Source organism: Oryctolagus cuniculus, chromosome 8, assembly GCF_051225735.1.
Source record: "Oryctolagus cuniculus isolate XC-2025 breed Fujian yellow rabbit chromosome 8, ASM5122573v1, whole genome shotgun sequence".
NCBI lineage: Eukaryota > Metazoa > Chordata > Mammalia > Lagomorpha > Leporidae > Oryctolagus > Oryctolagus cuniculus.
This window is the reverse complement of record NC_142874.1, coordinates 28,597,049-28,613,558: the sequence shown is the minus strand read 5'-3', so window position 1 is coordinate 28,613,558 and position 16,510 is coordinate 28,597,049. Positions and strand designations below refer to the sequence as shown.

Sequence of the window (16,510 nt, the reverse complement as noted above, 5' to 3'; positions counted from 1 at the left end):
ATACATCAATTGGAAACAGTCAGTCTGAAAAAGGAAGAAAGGTATGATTGAAAAAATTAGAGCTTACTGCCCTAGTCCAGGAGAAGATAGTTTTTAAAAAGTGGAAAGAGTGTAGTCTCAGGGAAGAGTTGGGGAGAAAATGCCAGAGGAAACTCTACCAAAATTAGAGGGACATGGTGGACCTCCTGTGGATGGCACGGATGCCCACAACTTGGGACTCCAATAGCCGAGAGCCTGCCCAGCAGCCAAGAGCCTACGCACTGGCATTGGAAAGTGAGGTGAGACCAGACAGTACTAGCAGTAGTCCAAGGCACTGGTGATTAAGCTGCAAAGAGAGCCTAGAGAAAACTTGGCTTGCAGCCCCAACGAGGAAAGTGTACTTTCCAAACTAGAAGAGAAAAAAAAGTATGGACACAATTTCTCTTTCCCCAATCACTTTACAATGCCATTCTGTAACAAGCCAATAGAGCAGGTGCCATTTTGGACATATGTAACAGCTGTGCCAGCTCGTGTCCATGCCCAGCAACTAGTTGAGTGGAGACCCCTGACTAGTGGGAAGAACTAACAGGGGGATAGGAGCCTGTGACTTTGTGAGGCTTCTCTACTGGGACTGTGAAAAAAACTGAGGGTGTGAGGCAGGATCCACGGTGAGGCTGGGACTTTGGGCACTCACACTGGGAGACTCCACATGCTCAGGGCTTCCTGGTTACCTGGTGAGAGACATCGCTGGAGAATCTAAACTTACACTGAGGACTGCACAGATCCTTTGTGTGCTCCCTGCGACAGAGTGGATGAATATTATAGCCACTGGGGCTAGCGCTAAGGCACTGGTCTCCATTAAGGAGAGGAGCTCAGCTGAGCAGAAAAAATTTCCCTTCTGATAAAAAACAGAGAGAGAGATTTACTGTGCCAAACCTGGGTGTATCACCTCAGACATGCCCTTAACCCTGGAGAACTGAACAGAGCTCCCTGATCACACCCACTACAAGCTAGATATTCACTTAAAGTAGACATTCCACTTATCTACAGAGCCACAGTACACAGATAAAATCCACTAGACCAAAAAAAAAAAAAAAAAAAAAAAAAAAAAAAGAAGAAGAAGAAAAGGAAGAAACCAACAAGTATCTCCACACATGCCAAACAACAAACCCACCAATTCAAGAAACAAGAATAAGGAACACGACATGACACCCTGAAAAGAGTAAAACCCTTCAACAGTAGATTGTGAATACATTGAGGCAGAAGAAATGTAGGAAATGGAAGTTTAAAAATTGATCGTAAGATTACACAGAAGTTATCGGACACAAATGCACAAACTACTGAAATCTGTACAGGACATGAAATAAAATTTCCTCCATGAAATTGAGACCTTAAAGGGAAATCAAAATGAAATGAAGAATATAATAAAATGAATTAAAAATGCAGTGGGGAGCCTTAACAACATAATCAGTGAAGAAGAAAGAATATGGGCCGGCACCACGGCTCAATAGGATAATCCTCCACCTAGCGGCGCCAGCACACCAGGTTCTAGTCCTGGTCGGGGCACCGGATTCTGTCCCGGTTGCCCCTCTTCCAGGCCAGCTCTCTGCTGTGGCCTGGGAGTGCAGTAGAGGATGGCCCAAGTTCTTGGGCCCTGCACCCCAAGGGAGACCAGGAGAAGCACCTGGCTCCAGCTTTCGGATCGGCGCGGTGCGCTGGCTGCAGCGTGCCGGCCGCAACGGCCATTGGAGGGTGAACCAATGGCAAAGGAAGACCTTTCTCTCTGTCTGTCTCACTGCCCACTCTGCCTGTAGAAAAAAAAAAAAAAAGAAGAAAGAATATAAGACTTAGGAGACAAAGCACAGGAAAGAATACAGTCAAACCAAACACAAGAAGAGGAAATTAGAAACCTAAAAAACACTGTTGGAAATCTACAAGATACTATAAAGTGACCCAACATACAGGTTCTAGAAGTTCCTGAAGGCATGGAAAGAGAGAAAAGATTAGAAGGCCTTTTGAATGAAATAGTAACGGAAAACTTTCCTAATTTGGAGAAAGAAAGGGACATCCAAGTAAGGAAGCACATGAAACTCCTAATAGACATAACCAGAAAATATCCTCATCATGCCACATTGTAATCAAACTCACCACAGTAAAACAGAAGGAGAAGATTCTAAAATGTGCATGTGAGAAATGTCATGGTACTTTTAGAGGATCTCCAGTTAGACTCACAGCAGACATCTCATCAGAAACCCTACAAGCTAGGAGAGAATGGCCAGATATACTCCAAGGCTTAAAAGAAAAAAAATGTCATCCAACAATATCATACCTGCAAAGATCTCATTTATGAACGAAGGTGAAATAAAGACCTTCCATAACAAACAGAAATTCAAAGAATTTATCACCACCCGTCCAGCCCCACAAAAGATGCTTAAGGATTTGTTGCACACAGAAACATGGTCATCACTACAAAAGAAGGTAAAGGAAGAAAATCCCTCAGTAAAAGTTCAAAGGAAATTCAACGTAAAAAACAGGAATATTTTTGGGAAAATGGCAGGGAAAAGTAGTTACTTATTAATAGTCATCTTCAATCTAAATGCCTTCAAATCCCCCGTTAAAAGACACAGACTGGCTGAATGGATTAACAAACAAAACCCATCTATTTGCTGCCTACAGGAAGGAAAAAATGTTTGCAGTCACTGTGAAATTTCCCCAAATTTGACAAAAATAAAAAGTTACAAATTAGCGGCTGGTGCTGTGGCATAGCGGGTAAGGTCGCTGCCTGTATGCCGGCATCCCATATGGGTGCCAGTTCAAGTCCTGGCTGCTCCACTTCCCATCCAGCTCTCTGCTGTGGCCTGGGAAAGCAGTAGAAGATGGCCCAAGTCCTTGGGCCCCTGTACCCACGTGGGAGACCCGGAGGAAGCTCCTGGCTCCTGGCTTCGGATTGCAGTGCCTCCAGGCGTTGCGGCCATCTGGGGAGTGAACCAGTGGATGGAAGACCTCTCTCTCTCTCCGCGCCTCTCCTTCTCCCTCTGTGTAATTTGACTTTCAAGTAAATAAATAAATCTTTTTTAAAAAGTTACAAATTAAAGGAACTCAGAAAATATCAAACAAAATAGATTCAAAGAAAGCCATGTTTTGGCACATTGTGGTCATATTACTGTAAGTCAGAGAAGGAGCACAGATCCTGAAAGCAGGGACACAAAAATAGGCAAATAAGACAGTCACCATGGATCACTCAAGCTATCAGAAAGCATCGTGACCAGAACACAGTGGAATATCTGCAAGGCGTAGAGAGAGAAATATTAGCTAGGATATTCTTTCCAGGTTCAGCAAAAGTGCCTTTCAAGAGTGAAGCTGAGGGGCTGGCGCTGTGGTGCAGTGGGTGAATGCCCTGGCCTGAAGTACTGGCATCCCATATGGGCGCTGGTTCAAGACTTGGCTGCTCCGCTTCCAGTCCAGCTCTCCTCTGTGGCCTGGGAAAGCAGTGGGATGGCCCAAGTCCCTAGGCCCCTGCACCTGTGTGGGAGACCTGGAAAAAGTTCCTGGCTCCTGGCTTCGGATCCGTGCAGCTCTGGCCATTGCAGCCAATTGGGGGGTGAACCATCGGATGTAAGACCCCTCCCTCCCTCTCTCTCTCTCTCTCTCTCTCTCTCTCTCTGCATTTCCTCTCTCTGTGTAAGTCTGATTTTCAAATAAATAAAATAAATAAATCTTTTTTTTTTTAAAGTGAAGCTGAAATCTACACATTTTTGGATGAAAGCAAATTAGAAAATTGGTTGGCACCAGAACTTTACTACAGGAAATGGCAAGTTTCCGTAAGATAAAATCAAGAGAAAATTAGAGAAAACTCAGATTTTCAAGTGTGAATGAATAGCATTAGGTATGATTATTTTATGAAAACCATACATAAATGAAATTGATTTTGAAAAATTCCAGGATGAGCAACCATTTGCCATAACTAAAACCAAAGCAGCTTGAGACAAGGGTGCTCCTCCCTACAGGAGAACTCCACTTCAACTTCTTCAAGCAATTCCTCTGGTTATGGAAAACAGCTCATAAAAGATGCCTGGCTCTGATTAGCTGCTGGGAAATGGCTGTGCTGGACTAGGCTTTTTCCACTGCGAATACCATGTTTTGTGATCTGAAGCTGCTGTAAAGAAAAAAGTCAAATAGCGTATCAGTGTTATCATGGTCACCGTTATGAAGATCTGCGCTAGTGTGTCATGATTTTAGAAATCAAATGTGATCCAACTGAAGATATTCTTCCCTACAACATACAAAAATGAGGAAGACACACACCGATCTCTCCAAAGGTTCACCCCTCCAAGTTTAATTCAATCCTGACAGACTTTGGTGTGGGACGTAACCAGCTCAATGCAACACCTAACTCAGAGAGTGGATTCTGTTCCACAAAGGGAGCATTACTAGAGCAAACAATCAATTGGAACATGAAATGAACAACAGGTGGCAATAGTATTTATACCAATGTTCCATTTCCAGGTGAGGACTGTATGGTGTTTATCTAAACTATATCTTGATCTTGGGAATACACAGGTATTCGAAGATAAAGGCATGCAGCATATGTAACTGCCTTCAGAAAGAAGCATATCCAGACACACATCAAGAGACAGACAGAGAAAATAAATTATGGAACAAAAATAGGACAAGATGTCATCAAATCAGCACATTTGGATGTGATAGTCCTATCACTCTTTCACACATTTCAGGGTTTTAAAATTCCTTCCAAATAAATAAAAATATTTTAACATGAAATAAATATTGAAAAACTGGGAACAAACAAAAACACTGTTTGAAAGTAGTGACAAATGAACAGAAATATTTAATTCCCAGAATACTGGCTTGGGAAAAACACTTTATGAAAATGTGAAACTCTGTGGATATTTAACACGAAATAGTCTTTCTAAGCATAAGCACTGAGTTATCGTGGATTCCCAATGCTTCATATAACCTAACATTTACTTTTTTATGTACACAAAAAAATTGCATGTGTAGGTGAAGATATATTTCTCCATGTTCCCTTCGGAATACTCTCACTCTCCCATCTCTCTCTGTCACTCCAATCTCACTCTCTCCTCCCTCTTCTTCTCATCCCCTCCTCTCTCCTCTCCTCTGTTCCATTATATTGTTCCTCTTCCCATACTTCTTGATCTCTATCTGTTTCTCTACCTAAAACCTCTATCCCCATTGTCTCTACCTCTCTTTCAGTCAAAGTCAGGAAATTGGAATTTAAAATGTTGAGTCCAAAACACACTTACATAAGGAACGTTGCTAACGGTATCTGACTCTATCTGTAGAACTGTCGTCTGCTTTTGATCTTTCTCTTTCGACTCAGTTATACACCTAATCAAAATCATTAAGAAACAAAAATTAATGAATTAGCTAATGTTTCTCTTCAAATCAATTCATGTGGCAAAATGTTCTATATATTTCTCATCATTGATATGTACCTATATATACACATATACACACACACACACACACACACGAAACTCTTGTTTGAGGTAGCTAATACATATACTGATACAGAGACATACATATGCATTTCTGTGCACAGATATCTATAGCATACTTACAGGATATAAATATTTATATTCATCTATAAATAACTTTTATATTATTTAGATTTAGATTTGTAGAACTTCTCAGCAAGGTCAAAAGATGAGGAGTGGCATCGCTGTGGCATACGAGGTAACATCACCGCCTGTGGCACCGGCAGCCCATATGGGCACCGGTTCCAGGCCCGGTTGCTCCTCTTCCAATCCAGCTCCTGGCTATGGCCTGCGAAAGCAGTAGAAGATGGCCCAAGGCCTGGGCCCCTGTAGCTCCACAATAGACCAGGAAAAAGCTCCTGGCTCCTAGCTTCAGATCAGCCCAGCTCTAGCCATTGCGGCCACTTGGGGAGTGAACCAGTGGATGGAAGAGCTTACCCTCCACCTTTCCTTCTTTCTGTAACTCTACCTCTCAAACAGATAAATAAATAAATCTTTAAAAAGCCAAAACAAGAACAACAACAAAACCAGATGAGTAGGAAAATAATTCTGGGAAAGACGGCATGGCCTGGAAAATAACAGGGAGTGTCTTGATGTGTGGTTTGGGCAGCAGATCCACCCCTCAACGTTTTCCTATCTGGACCGCCTTCATGGCTTCAAGTGTAGGAAGCAACAGGTGCTTTCAGACTCACTCAGTAGAGCACTGAGTAGATCCACTCAGCTACTGAGTAGCTCAGTACTAGCTACATTTATAGACACTTAATACACATTGGGAATATTGTTAGCTCTGATCCATAGGCTGTATGGAGGGAAAGATGAAAGATACATCTTGAACTTCTTCAACAGTGAACAGAACATTCATGTGAATGAGGGAACATGACTTACAGCACATGTAGAGAAACCAAGGATTGCAAGATCATCTAAGAGTATTTTCAAGTGGGAAGAGCATTTTTAAGTGGGAATCATGTAGGGGCACTGCTTGCAGAGATTTATGCCTCCTATCACAAACGAAAGATTCAAAATCTGTATGCTAGAGAAATACCTGTCCAGCAGACGTTCCCATTTTTCCATAAATGTCTTCGAACTGCAAGCAGAGAAGTCAGAGAAAATAGTAAGCTACATAAAAGACTAATTCCATCTGATTAAGACTACCATTGCAGACAAACACAGCAGCAGGCAAGTGTGGGTGACGGGGACTCAGGCGTAAGTAGTGCCCTCTCACACAAGGGCTCTGGGTGGAGTCTGCTCTTGTACAGCAACATTACAGCGATGGGAAAGAGTTCTTCAAGGGAAGGAGAAGCTGACTTGAAATGAAACCCTGGATTGCAACTATGGGATGCTAGCTCAGTGATCACAGGAGTCACTGAACTGACAGGAGTCTCAGTATCCACCATCGAAAGTGGAGGTCATTAAACCTCAGAGTGCTCCTGTAGCTTGAAGTGCTATTCAAATGGAAAAAGCATTATGATCAGATTATGTCACACTGAAGAGACTGGGCATGTGAATGGAATGCTCTGGGCTCACTTTAGGGGGGAAATCCATACCACTGTACTTCACAGAGGCTGCAGAATTGTCAGATGTCAAATAAATACCTAGAAAATTATTTTAGTGCTATGATGTGCTGAAGGATGTCAAAGCACCTAGTGTTTGGTGACTAATGTTTTATATCCTTTCTGCTACATCATTAATGTATTTGAAATCCAAAGTGAAAAAGATCTGCAGTCGCAAACATACATGGGCTTATAATTTACTAGCATTCAAAACAGCTGGGGAGTGATTGACTACATGGAAAATAAAACTGACCATTTATATGACTGGGTCCTGTGCCGGCAGCACCTGTAATACCTTGCTCATGAATATTTTCATTATCCCGAGAGTAAACCCTAATCTCTAGTAAGCAGCCACACGCTATTCTCCACCACCCCCAGATCCTACACCATGTCATAACTATCCATTCATCAGGTCATGAACATGTAATTTGTTGCTAACTTCTGGCTCTAATGAACAACACTGCTAGGAACATTTGTGCCCAAAAGTCAGAGTTAGGAACAAACAGAGTGTATGCATGTTTACACTTTTCTTGGACCTATATTCCACAGTGGAATTGCTCAGTCCTGCTCAGTCGTCCTACATTGAACTCACGGAAGCAACAGGTTTTTCTGCAGGGGCTGCCACATTTCCTATTTCTACCAGCGAGAGCTCACCCACGCGGCATTTCTATGCCTTCTCAGGACATGCTTCCACAGCAAAGTGGACATTTCCTTGGCTTTCCACCTTCATATGGACTTGAACACCACGGGTTACTTATGCCAATTTGCATAAGAGTGATAACAGCCAACAGCAAATGTACTCGGTGCTGGGCATTGTTGTAAATGTGTTGTATGTGTTTACATAGCTTCACAGCCAATATAGCCTATGTCCACCTCGTGCCCACGCTTCTCCCTCATTCAAAAAACTGTCTAGTGGAACTCCTCATCAAAGGCACCACAAATAGGCAGCTTCCTATCACCTGCAAGATTAAGAAGACATTAAGCAATAGAATCTGAGAACCTAGGGAGAAAATTTGTCATGGCAAAGAAGACATGCAGACAGTGGTACAAGCATGGCTTTGTTCTCAGTAATATTTGCAAGCAGTTCCATCACAGAACTGAGTTGATTAACAGTTTGGATATATCTCCATTGTATCAACTTCAATATGACCTGACAGACCTGGAGGGAGTGAGGAGAGGAGGAGAGCAAAAAAGAGCACCAAGCACCTGGGATGAACTGTCTATGTGGAAAACACACAGGACATTGGGTTTGTGCCTGTTCAGAGCAGCAGGCAGAGGTTGCAAGGTACCTGCGTACACAAAAACAGACACACAAGATGTCTAGGAAATGGAGCCCCGTTTCCTTTCCTCATACCAGCCTCAAAGTGGGCCTTGGAAAACTCACCCACATCGCATGAATCAAATCTTTGTTTCAGGTGGCCGTATCACTGAAGACACCAAATAGCAATTCTAGCAACCCAGGATATAATTTAATTTGTATATCAAGTATTATTTCTTTAGGTCATTACTTTGGGAGAATAAAAGGACTTTTTCAAGCTGAATTGATCTACTCTACTAGTTGAAACACACAAAAGCCTAGACCTAGAGGCTGGAGGATATTGGAGAGGGGCCCCAGAGCCTTGCTCTCTCAAATCTATTTTTATTAATCCAAAATACCCACTCCCCAAGTAGCTCATGGAGCCCTTGGAAAACCATTGCTTCAGACCAAAGCAAATCATTCCAACAGTTCCCATTTCATTCTCTCCACACATATTGGCACATAAAAACCTCTTGGGGAAAATATGTGTCATACAAGTGCCATGGCTGGAAGTCAAAGCATGAGGCAGCAGATTATTATAGGGTCAAATTAAAATGCTTACCAATCCCCCCCCCCCCAAAAAAAAACAAGTTTGGAAGAAAATTTAGGTGCATTTCTCTATCTTTGCTAGAAAAGGCAATAAGGGTTATATCCTTCTATATCAAAGTAAAATTACAAGACTCAGCAGTGATACTTACAAGAACTTGGCCCTATAATTCGCCATGGGCCAGCCAATATTCAGGCACCTGGAGGCACTGGTATCACCTTCCTCAACAATGCATTTGGAAATCCATATTTCATTGACAGGGATGACATATTTGTAGTAAATATTTTTGCTGTACCTAAAAAGATCATCAAGCAAGATGTTTTTTTCTTAAATGTAATGAGAGCACATCCTCTCCTGAGCAAACCCCAATCCTCCATGTTCCATAACCAAGAAAAGCTCACATCCATCTATTCCCTCTCAGTGCACAGCACAGGCAAGAGTCAGGTGGACCTGGACAAAATCATGTGCTCAGTGAAGGCTGGCCCACAAGGGGCCCACACACACAAGATTAACGGCAGCCAGTGGCAACAGGTGGACTGGTCTGTTTCTGAATGCTGACTATGGACTTGAGGCCATACTCTGTATTTTAAAGGTGTTACATCTTAAGAGAATCACTCACTCTCTGGTCATGCACATCTGATTGACTTCAACAGAGTGGCTGAGGGGTTGAACAAAGATTAAATCATGGATGAATTATTTATAAAATTTTCTTCTTCACAGACTATACATACATAATCTCGGAATAACCTTAGTTTCAGATATTACAAATACCTTTGAATCTTAATTCTTATACAAATTTTGCATCTTGAAAGCTGGGATGGTGAATGTCTGGTCCCTGGGCTGTACAAAGCCTGTGAAGTCACTGAGGCTGGCACTGCCAAGGCAACTAACTGCAAGCTGGATTCAAAATTCAATAAATCCGTAACAGGCTAAATTTTTAAGTTGATGATTTTCTCCAGCCCGTGAAAGGTGCTATAAATATTCAAAATGATCCTGGCGGGGTGGGGGGACCCTCTCCACTCCTTCTCTAAAGACAGCTTCTTTCAAATTTCCTTTTTTTTTTTTTTTTTTTTAAAAGGCAGAGTTAGACAGTGAGAGAGAGAAAAAGATCTTCCTTCCGTTGGTTCATCCCCAAAATGGCTGCTATGGCCGGTGCTCTGCCAATCCGAAGCCAGGAGCAGGTGCTTCTTCCTGGTCTCCCATGCGGGTGCAGGGCCCAAGCACCCGGGCCGTCCTCCACTGCCTTCCCGGGCCACAGCAGAGAGCTGGACTGGAAGAGGAGCAACCAGGACAGAATTGGGTGCCCCAACCGGGACTAGAACCCGGGGTGCCGGCGCCGCCGGCGGAGGATTAGCCAGATGAGCCATGACACCAGCTCAAATTTCCTTCTTAAGATTTGGTTCAGATCATCTGCCCCACAGATTCTGGCTTAAAAAAATACTGTGTCCTACAGACTGCAGCCAAAATAAAAGCACAAAACAAAATGTACCTTAGTCCAAGTGCTCAACGTCTTATCCATAAGGGAAGAAAACACCTCCCATTTTTCTCTGCAGAGAGCACAAGGTGACAATATCGCAGCTTCAGCAGTGATATTGCTCAGTACTGGTTTGGTCCACCCCACTTTCGCCCTCTGGCATGCTGCCTTGTTCATTTACAAATCTAACTCTCAGGTGAGTGGTAGACGTGAAGAGCTCTAAGCCTTAAGGAGGATGTTCAGGGATTTGGCCACAGGGCTCCCTATGATTTAAAGCGATTGAAATGAAACTGTCATAAAATCTGCCATGGGATCCAAAAGAATACAAAGTGTTGAGGCAGCTGGGTGAGAGCCGGTACTATAATAAAGAGATCTAGTTTTAAACATGGGCTCACAGGACCAGCGCTGTGGCACAGTGGGTAAAGCCCTGGCCTGCTGAAGCACCGGAATCCCATATGGACGCCAGTTCTACTTCCGGCTGCTACTCTTCCAATCCAGCTCTCTGCTATGGCCTGAGATAGCAGTAGAAGATGGCCCAAGTCCTTGGGCCCCTGCACCCATGTGGGAGACCCGGAAGAAGCTCCTGGCTCCTGGCTTCAGATCGGCACAACTCTGGCTGTTGCGGCCATCTACGGAGTGAACCAATGGAGGGAAGACCTCTCTCTCTGTCTCTACATCTCTCTCTAACTGACTTTCAAATAAATAAAATAAATCTTAAAAAAAAAAAAATCATGGACCCACGACTACTGTGGTGACCTTGAGGCAGCCACTGGGGCTCTCTTAGCATCAGAGCCTGTTGGAAAACAAGAATACAGACCCATCTCAGATAGTGAAAGCAAGGATTAGGCAAGAGGAGGTACAAGATATCCTGAACACACAGATTGCGCTTAACACACCCCTGATCCAACATACCTCATATGATTGTCACTAAGATGAGACTGCATTTTATAAAACTGGGCCTGAGTCTTGCTTCTCTGCTCTAGGACAGGGCAGAACTGGAAGCCAAGGGGAGGGCAGCACTGGCAACTTTTATTTTTCTTTACTCACTTCCTGGTGAGATTTTGTTTGTGGAACTAGTCTTTGTCTTATATAATATTTCATAAATTATGAAAACACAGGTGGAGCAGATAAGCAGATGTCCAGATCAGTCTATTCCTGCCTACTCCTTCCCTGCACACGTGTATTAAGCAGTTGCCTTATTCCAGGCTGTGTACTGGTTGCATTTGTGTTCAAGGCTGACAGTGGGAGTGACCACTTGTGTCTATCTCCAACCGGCACACCAAATCTGCCTCCTGTACCTTTTGCTTTCACTGTCCCTCCCAAGTTGGGGCCCTTGGTATCAGTGATCTGGGTTATCATCTCCAGGACATAGTCTCCCTCCTATATTGCTGCCAGCTCTCCAATCCATTATCTCCCAGCAGCCACAATGATATACTACAATATTTACCTGATATGGCCATTTCCATAAGGAAACCCCTTCAAAGGCATTTCTCAACCCCTTACTGGGATCTGTCAAGATCCTCTGTGACCAGAACCCTGAGCACTTATTCAGTCTCACCTCTGACCTGGTCAATTACAATGAGCTCCAGAAACATCAGCCTTGCTGAAGCCCTGCTCCCAAAGGGTCAAGCTGCATACACGATGGCCTGCAGTCCCCTCAGCCAGGCAAATCGGGACACCCAGTCTATAGAACAGGTGGCTGCTTCTCACACCAGAGGAATGGTTTCAATGTTGCATCTCACAGAGGCACCCTAGTGGGACTCTTCTCTGACACTCTCCACATGGCACTGTTTATTTCCTACTATCAGATGCACATTATTACAATCTTCAATTGTCTCTTTCTTAGTTTGATCATCTCTAGGCAAGACTCAAGAAAGAAGAATCCTGGGACCAGCACTGTGGCGTAGCAGGTAGAGCCACTGCCTGCAGTGCCAGCATGCCATGTGGGTGCCAGTTCAAGTCCCGGCTGCTCAACATCCAATACAGCTCTCTGCTATGGCCTGGGAAAGCATTAGAAGATGGCCCAAGTCCTTGGGCGCCTGTACCCATGTGGAAGATCTGGAAGAAGCTCCTGGATCCTGCATCCTGGCTTCAAACTGGTGCAGCTTCGGCATTTGCTGCCATCTGGAGAGTGAACCAGCGGATGGAAGACTGTCTCTGTCTCTCTCTGTGTCTCTCTCTCCCCCGCCCTTCTCTTTCTCTCACTGCCTCTACCTCTCTCTAACTCTTCCTTTAAAATAAATAAATAAATGTTCAAAGAGAGAGAGAGAGAGAGAGAGAGAGAGGAACCCTGTCTCTCCCATTCTTGATTCCACTGTCTACAGGGGCACAATACAGAATAAAACTTCCATGACTACTTGTTTAATAAGTGAAGAATGAAATCACTGGCAAAAACAAAGTAAAAACATGCTACTTGCTGAGAAAGAGTGCATGAAAATGAATTTTGTTAGAGACAATATATTTCACGATGATCAGGACAGCATGCAGCATATGCACCTACCGAATGTTCGAGATTTTCAGTACGTCCTTGTACAAAAAAGCCTGATGCTTTGTTTTCTTATTACCCGTTCTTAACTTTATCGGACCGTGCACCAGTAGTCTTCGTTCACGTCTCTTTGAAGCACTTGCATCCTCTGAAGTCCCAGCCTCTTGAAAATCATCGTCCCTGCTCAACAGCAAACACCAAAGAGTAGCTAGTCAATGGTCACAGACTAGTTTGATGCCGGTCATTAGGAGTGACACATGATAAAACTGTCATCTCAATTCCTCAGACAAGGCTCTCCAACTACAGATGCCAATGGGGTTTCAGGTTTTACAGGTCTCAAAGAGCAGGTGGCACTGAGAGAGTTGGACAGGGAACACATCCAAGGGAGAACCTAGGGCAAGTATCGTCTTACAGGAGTGCCAAAGAAGACAGCCGCTCAGACCAAGAGGTGTCAGGTAAGTGGAGAACTGAGAGGATAACAAGAAGGGAGCCATCGCTCCCATCAAACGCTATGGAAGGTAAGGCAGGTGGTTACTGAGGACTCATCATTGGACTTACTAACACGGAGGTCTTGGTAACCATGGACAACTGCTGGTGGAATGATGGAAGGGATGTTTTCCACAAAGTCTGTGGTACACAGAGGGTTCTAAAACAACCCATCCAAAAGCCGCACACCCTAATGATTGCAGCCTATGACTGTGCTATCTGCAAAAAGAGACTGTGAAGACAGAATGAATGTGATGAACCTTCAAATAGGGAGAGTACATTCCCTAGTTTAGGAGGCCTAAACTAACCCCCAAGAGGTCCCCAAATCAGAGATTATCATCTACACTGACTCAGGACATGGCACAGAAGGGGAAGCCAGAAAGAGTTGAAGGGCAAGGGAGAATGAATCTGTCATATGGGCAGGAGCTACACAGAAACATGAGACTAGATGTAGTCAGCCCCCAGGTGACAGCTGGAGGAGGAAGGTACCTCAACTACAAGTAAGGGGATTCAAACAATGTTCTGAATTAGCTCAGAAGCAGATCCTAGCCCAGAGCAATCTCCCAACATGTGGACCAAGCTTAGAGGACCCTATGAAGTGGACCCAGAGAATCCCAAATAAACCTGTGCCCTACAGGTCCGTAACAAGGAATTCCTGTGGTTTTCAATCTCTCCGTTTCTGGTCATTGTTGTACCTCTATTATTTTAACAAAAAGAATGTTGCTTCCTGAGACTAGGTGCCATTGCCATAAGCATCTAAAAATTGGAATGCGGATTTGCAATCAGCAATAAGCGAAGGCTGCAACACGTCTGAGGAGCATGAGAAAGAAAAAGCTGAAATTCTGTGGAATACACAGTTAGCAGAAATGTGCATACGAAAGATTCTGCTGGTGTGCACTTGGCAGTATTGAGGATCAAAAGTCTGTGAGAGCATTTCAGGCATGGAAAGCCAAGACACTGTGGCAAAAACATAGTCTACACGAACGATCTCTGTAGACCCCAGTGGAAAAAAGTGGCAATCAAAGAAGAGTGCACTTATCTCTAAAGGGAAGAGAGAACTTCCACTTTGCTTATGGCCTTGTCCATAGGGGAAAAAACCGCTATAATCCAAAAGTTTTCCTTTTGAAATCTGTATTTATGAAATAAACGTTTTCTATTAAAAAAGGCTTCCATAGCCTAGACAGCTCATTTCAAGAGCCTCGGGTGGTCACTGACGTCATCCATGAGAGTGTTCATTGTTAAATTAACAGCAGAATTGGAATCCCCTGGTACGAGTACTCAAACAATATATTTCACTTTGTGTTTTTATGGGGGTGCAAACTGTTGAAATCTTTACTTAATGTATACTAAACTGATCCTCTGTAAAAAAAAAAAAAAAAAAAATTATCAACTCCCAACTTGACTCTCACTGGGATTAAACATGACAATAGGTCTGATCTGATTTCATCATCATTTAAAAAATATCATCTATTATTTTTCACTTTATGTTTCTGTGTGAGAGCAAACTGTTGAAATCCTTACTTAATGTATACTAAGCTGATCTTCTGTATATTAAGATAATCGAAAATGAATCTTGATGTGAATGGAAGGGGAGAGGGAGTGGGAAAGGGGAGGGTAGTGGGTGGGAGGGACGGTATGTGGGGGAAGCCATTGTAATCCATAAATCGTACTTTGGAAATTTATATTCATTAAATAAAAGTTAAAAAAAAAAATTAACAGCAGAAGTCACTGTGCACTGACTCCCCATGCAGGACCTCTGTCCTCAATGAGTTGTATTGAGAGTTAACTGTAAAACCAGTTTTCAAACAGTTTGTGTATGTGCATATGTGTGCGTGTGTGTATGTGTGAAAATTGTTGACATCTTTCCTTAATATAGAGTTGGTCTTCTATGTACAAAGTTAATTGAAAATGAATCTTAATGGAGAATAGAACTGGGAAGGGGAGAGTGAGGGGGATGAGGCATGGGAGTGTGGGTGGGAGGACTGATATAGTGAGAAGAATAACTATACTCCTAAAGTTGCACTTATGAAAATTTGTATCCCTTAATAGATAGATTTTAAGAATAAAAAAAGAAAGTACTGAAGATTATTGAAAATTTCAGAGTCTGACTGTTTCTAACTGGCTGTGTATGAAAGGGAGCATGTATCATAAAAGAGAACATGTAATCTGGAACAATAGTATCAATCTGCCTGGTTTTAGTGCAAGTTAAAGTAAAATATCGAAAGCAATCTTCAACTGTGAAGTTCTCCATACATATCTGCTGCTAATTCATTCTAAGTAAAAGCAACAGGCATGTCTTCTGCCTTTTCAAAGGAAAATTAAATCACATACCCCTGATATTCTAAAGCAGTTTACATCTCTAAAGAGTATTTCCATTCAACTACCACACTGCCCTCTGTAAAGAACACTAAGATGGACACCACAGCTGTCACTCACCAAGCTCCTAAAACATGGTTTCAGAAGAGGGAACACAAGGCAATTTTCAGCCTATCACATGTAAAACAAAATGACACAGCGATTGGTAAAGAAGTCATTGTAACGTGGTCCCCTGTTAGCATGACAATTTACATAATAGGGATACATTGATTCCCACTTAGTAAAATGCTTCCTATCTTATCTAAATTAGTGTTCAAATTGGGAGGCGAGGGGAGAGAAGTGCTAGACAACATGAAATAATGCTGGACACATCCACAAACATTTCTTAACATCACCCAGGCTTAGATATAACTGGTTGAGTTGGGACCATGTACCAATGGGGCTCTGTGGCCATAATAGGTAAAACCAGTTAGACTGAGCAGAACACAAAACTCTTTCATAAACAGGACAGCCTCTTTCGAGATCTTTTCAGAGAAAACTCTTTGCCATGAAGCCAAGGAAGTGTCTCCCCTGACAGTACAAAGCCTGCTCTTTTGAGCTCAGTAGCACTAAACCAAAGAACAAAAGTAGCTTCTCATGAAACCAGCACCAAAGTCAGGAATTACTTCCTCTGTTTTAAGGAAAACAGGACAGAACTCCTCCTGGGGTGACCAGTCTGCTTAAATGATCACAAGTAGTACAGGAAAAGGCTACCTTGCGCTGGGGACTGGCGGATGACTTCCAGAAGCTCTGACAACATTACTTTCCATGTGTTACAACTCTAGACTCTGTCGACACTATTCAACAGAGACCATGAACAA

General features: G+C 43.0%; 1 protein-coding gene across 6 annotated transcripts in view; it reads right to left on the bottom strand.

Moving 5' to 3' along the window:
* LOC138848171 (uncharacterized) overlaps nt 1-16,510 on the bottom strand; it is an 87,377-nt gene that overhangs the window by 60,496 nt on the left and 10,371 nt on the right. For 2 of the 6 annotated variants that reach the window (XM_089302208.1, XM_089302207.1), the window contains 5 exons: nt 12,864-13,028; nt 9,041-9,184; nt 6,538-6,579; nt 5,262-5,346; nt 2,887-3,027 (listed from right to left, as the gene is read on the bottom strand). In XM_089302208.1, coding sequence (XP_089158334.1) covers nt 2,887-3,027; nt 5,262-5,346; nt 6,538-6,579; nt 9,041-9,066 — 294 coding nt within the window. In that variant the 5' untranslated portion in view covers nt 9,067-9,184; nt 12,864-13,028. Of the gene's footprint in view, nt 1-2,127; nt 2,800-2,886; nt 3,028-5,261; nt 5,347-6,537; nt 6,580-9,040; nt 9,185-12,863; nt 13,029-16,510 lie in introns of those variants that run through there. The other 4 variants (XM_089302206.1, XM_089302210.1, XM_089302209.1 and 1 more) reach the window with 4 other exon arrangements.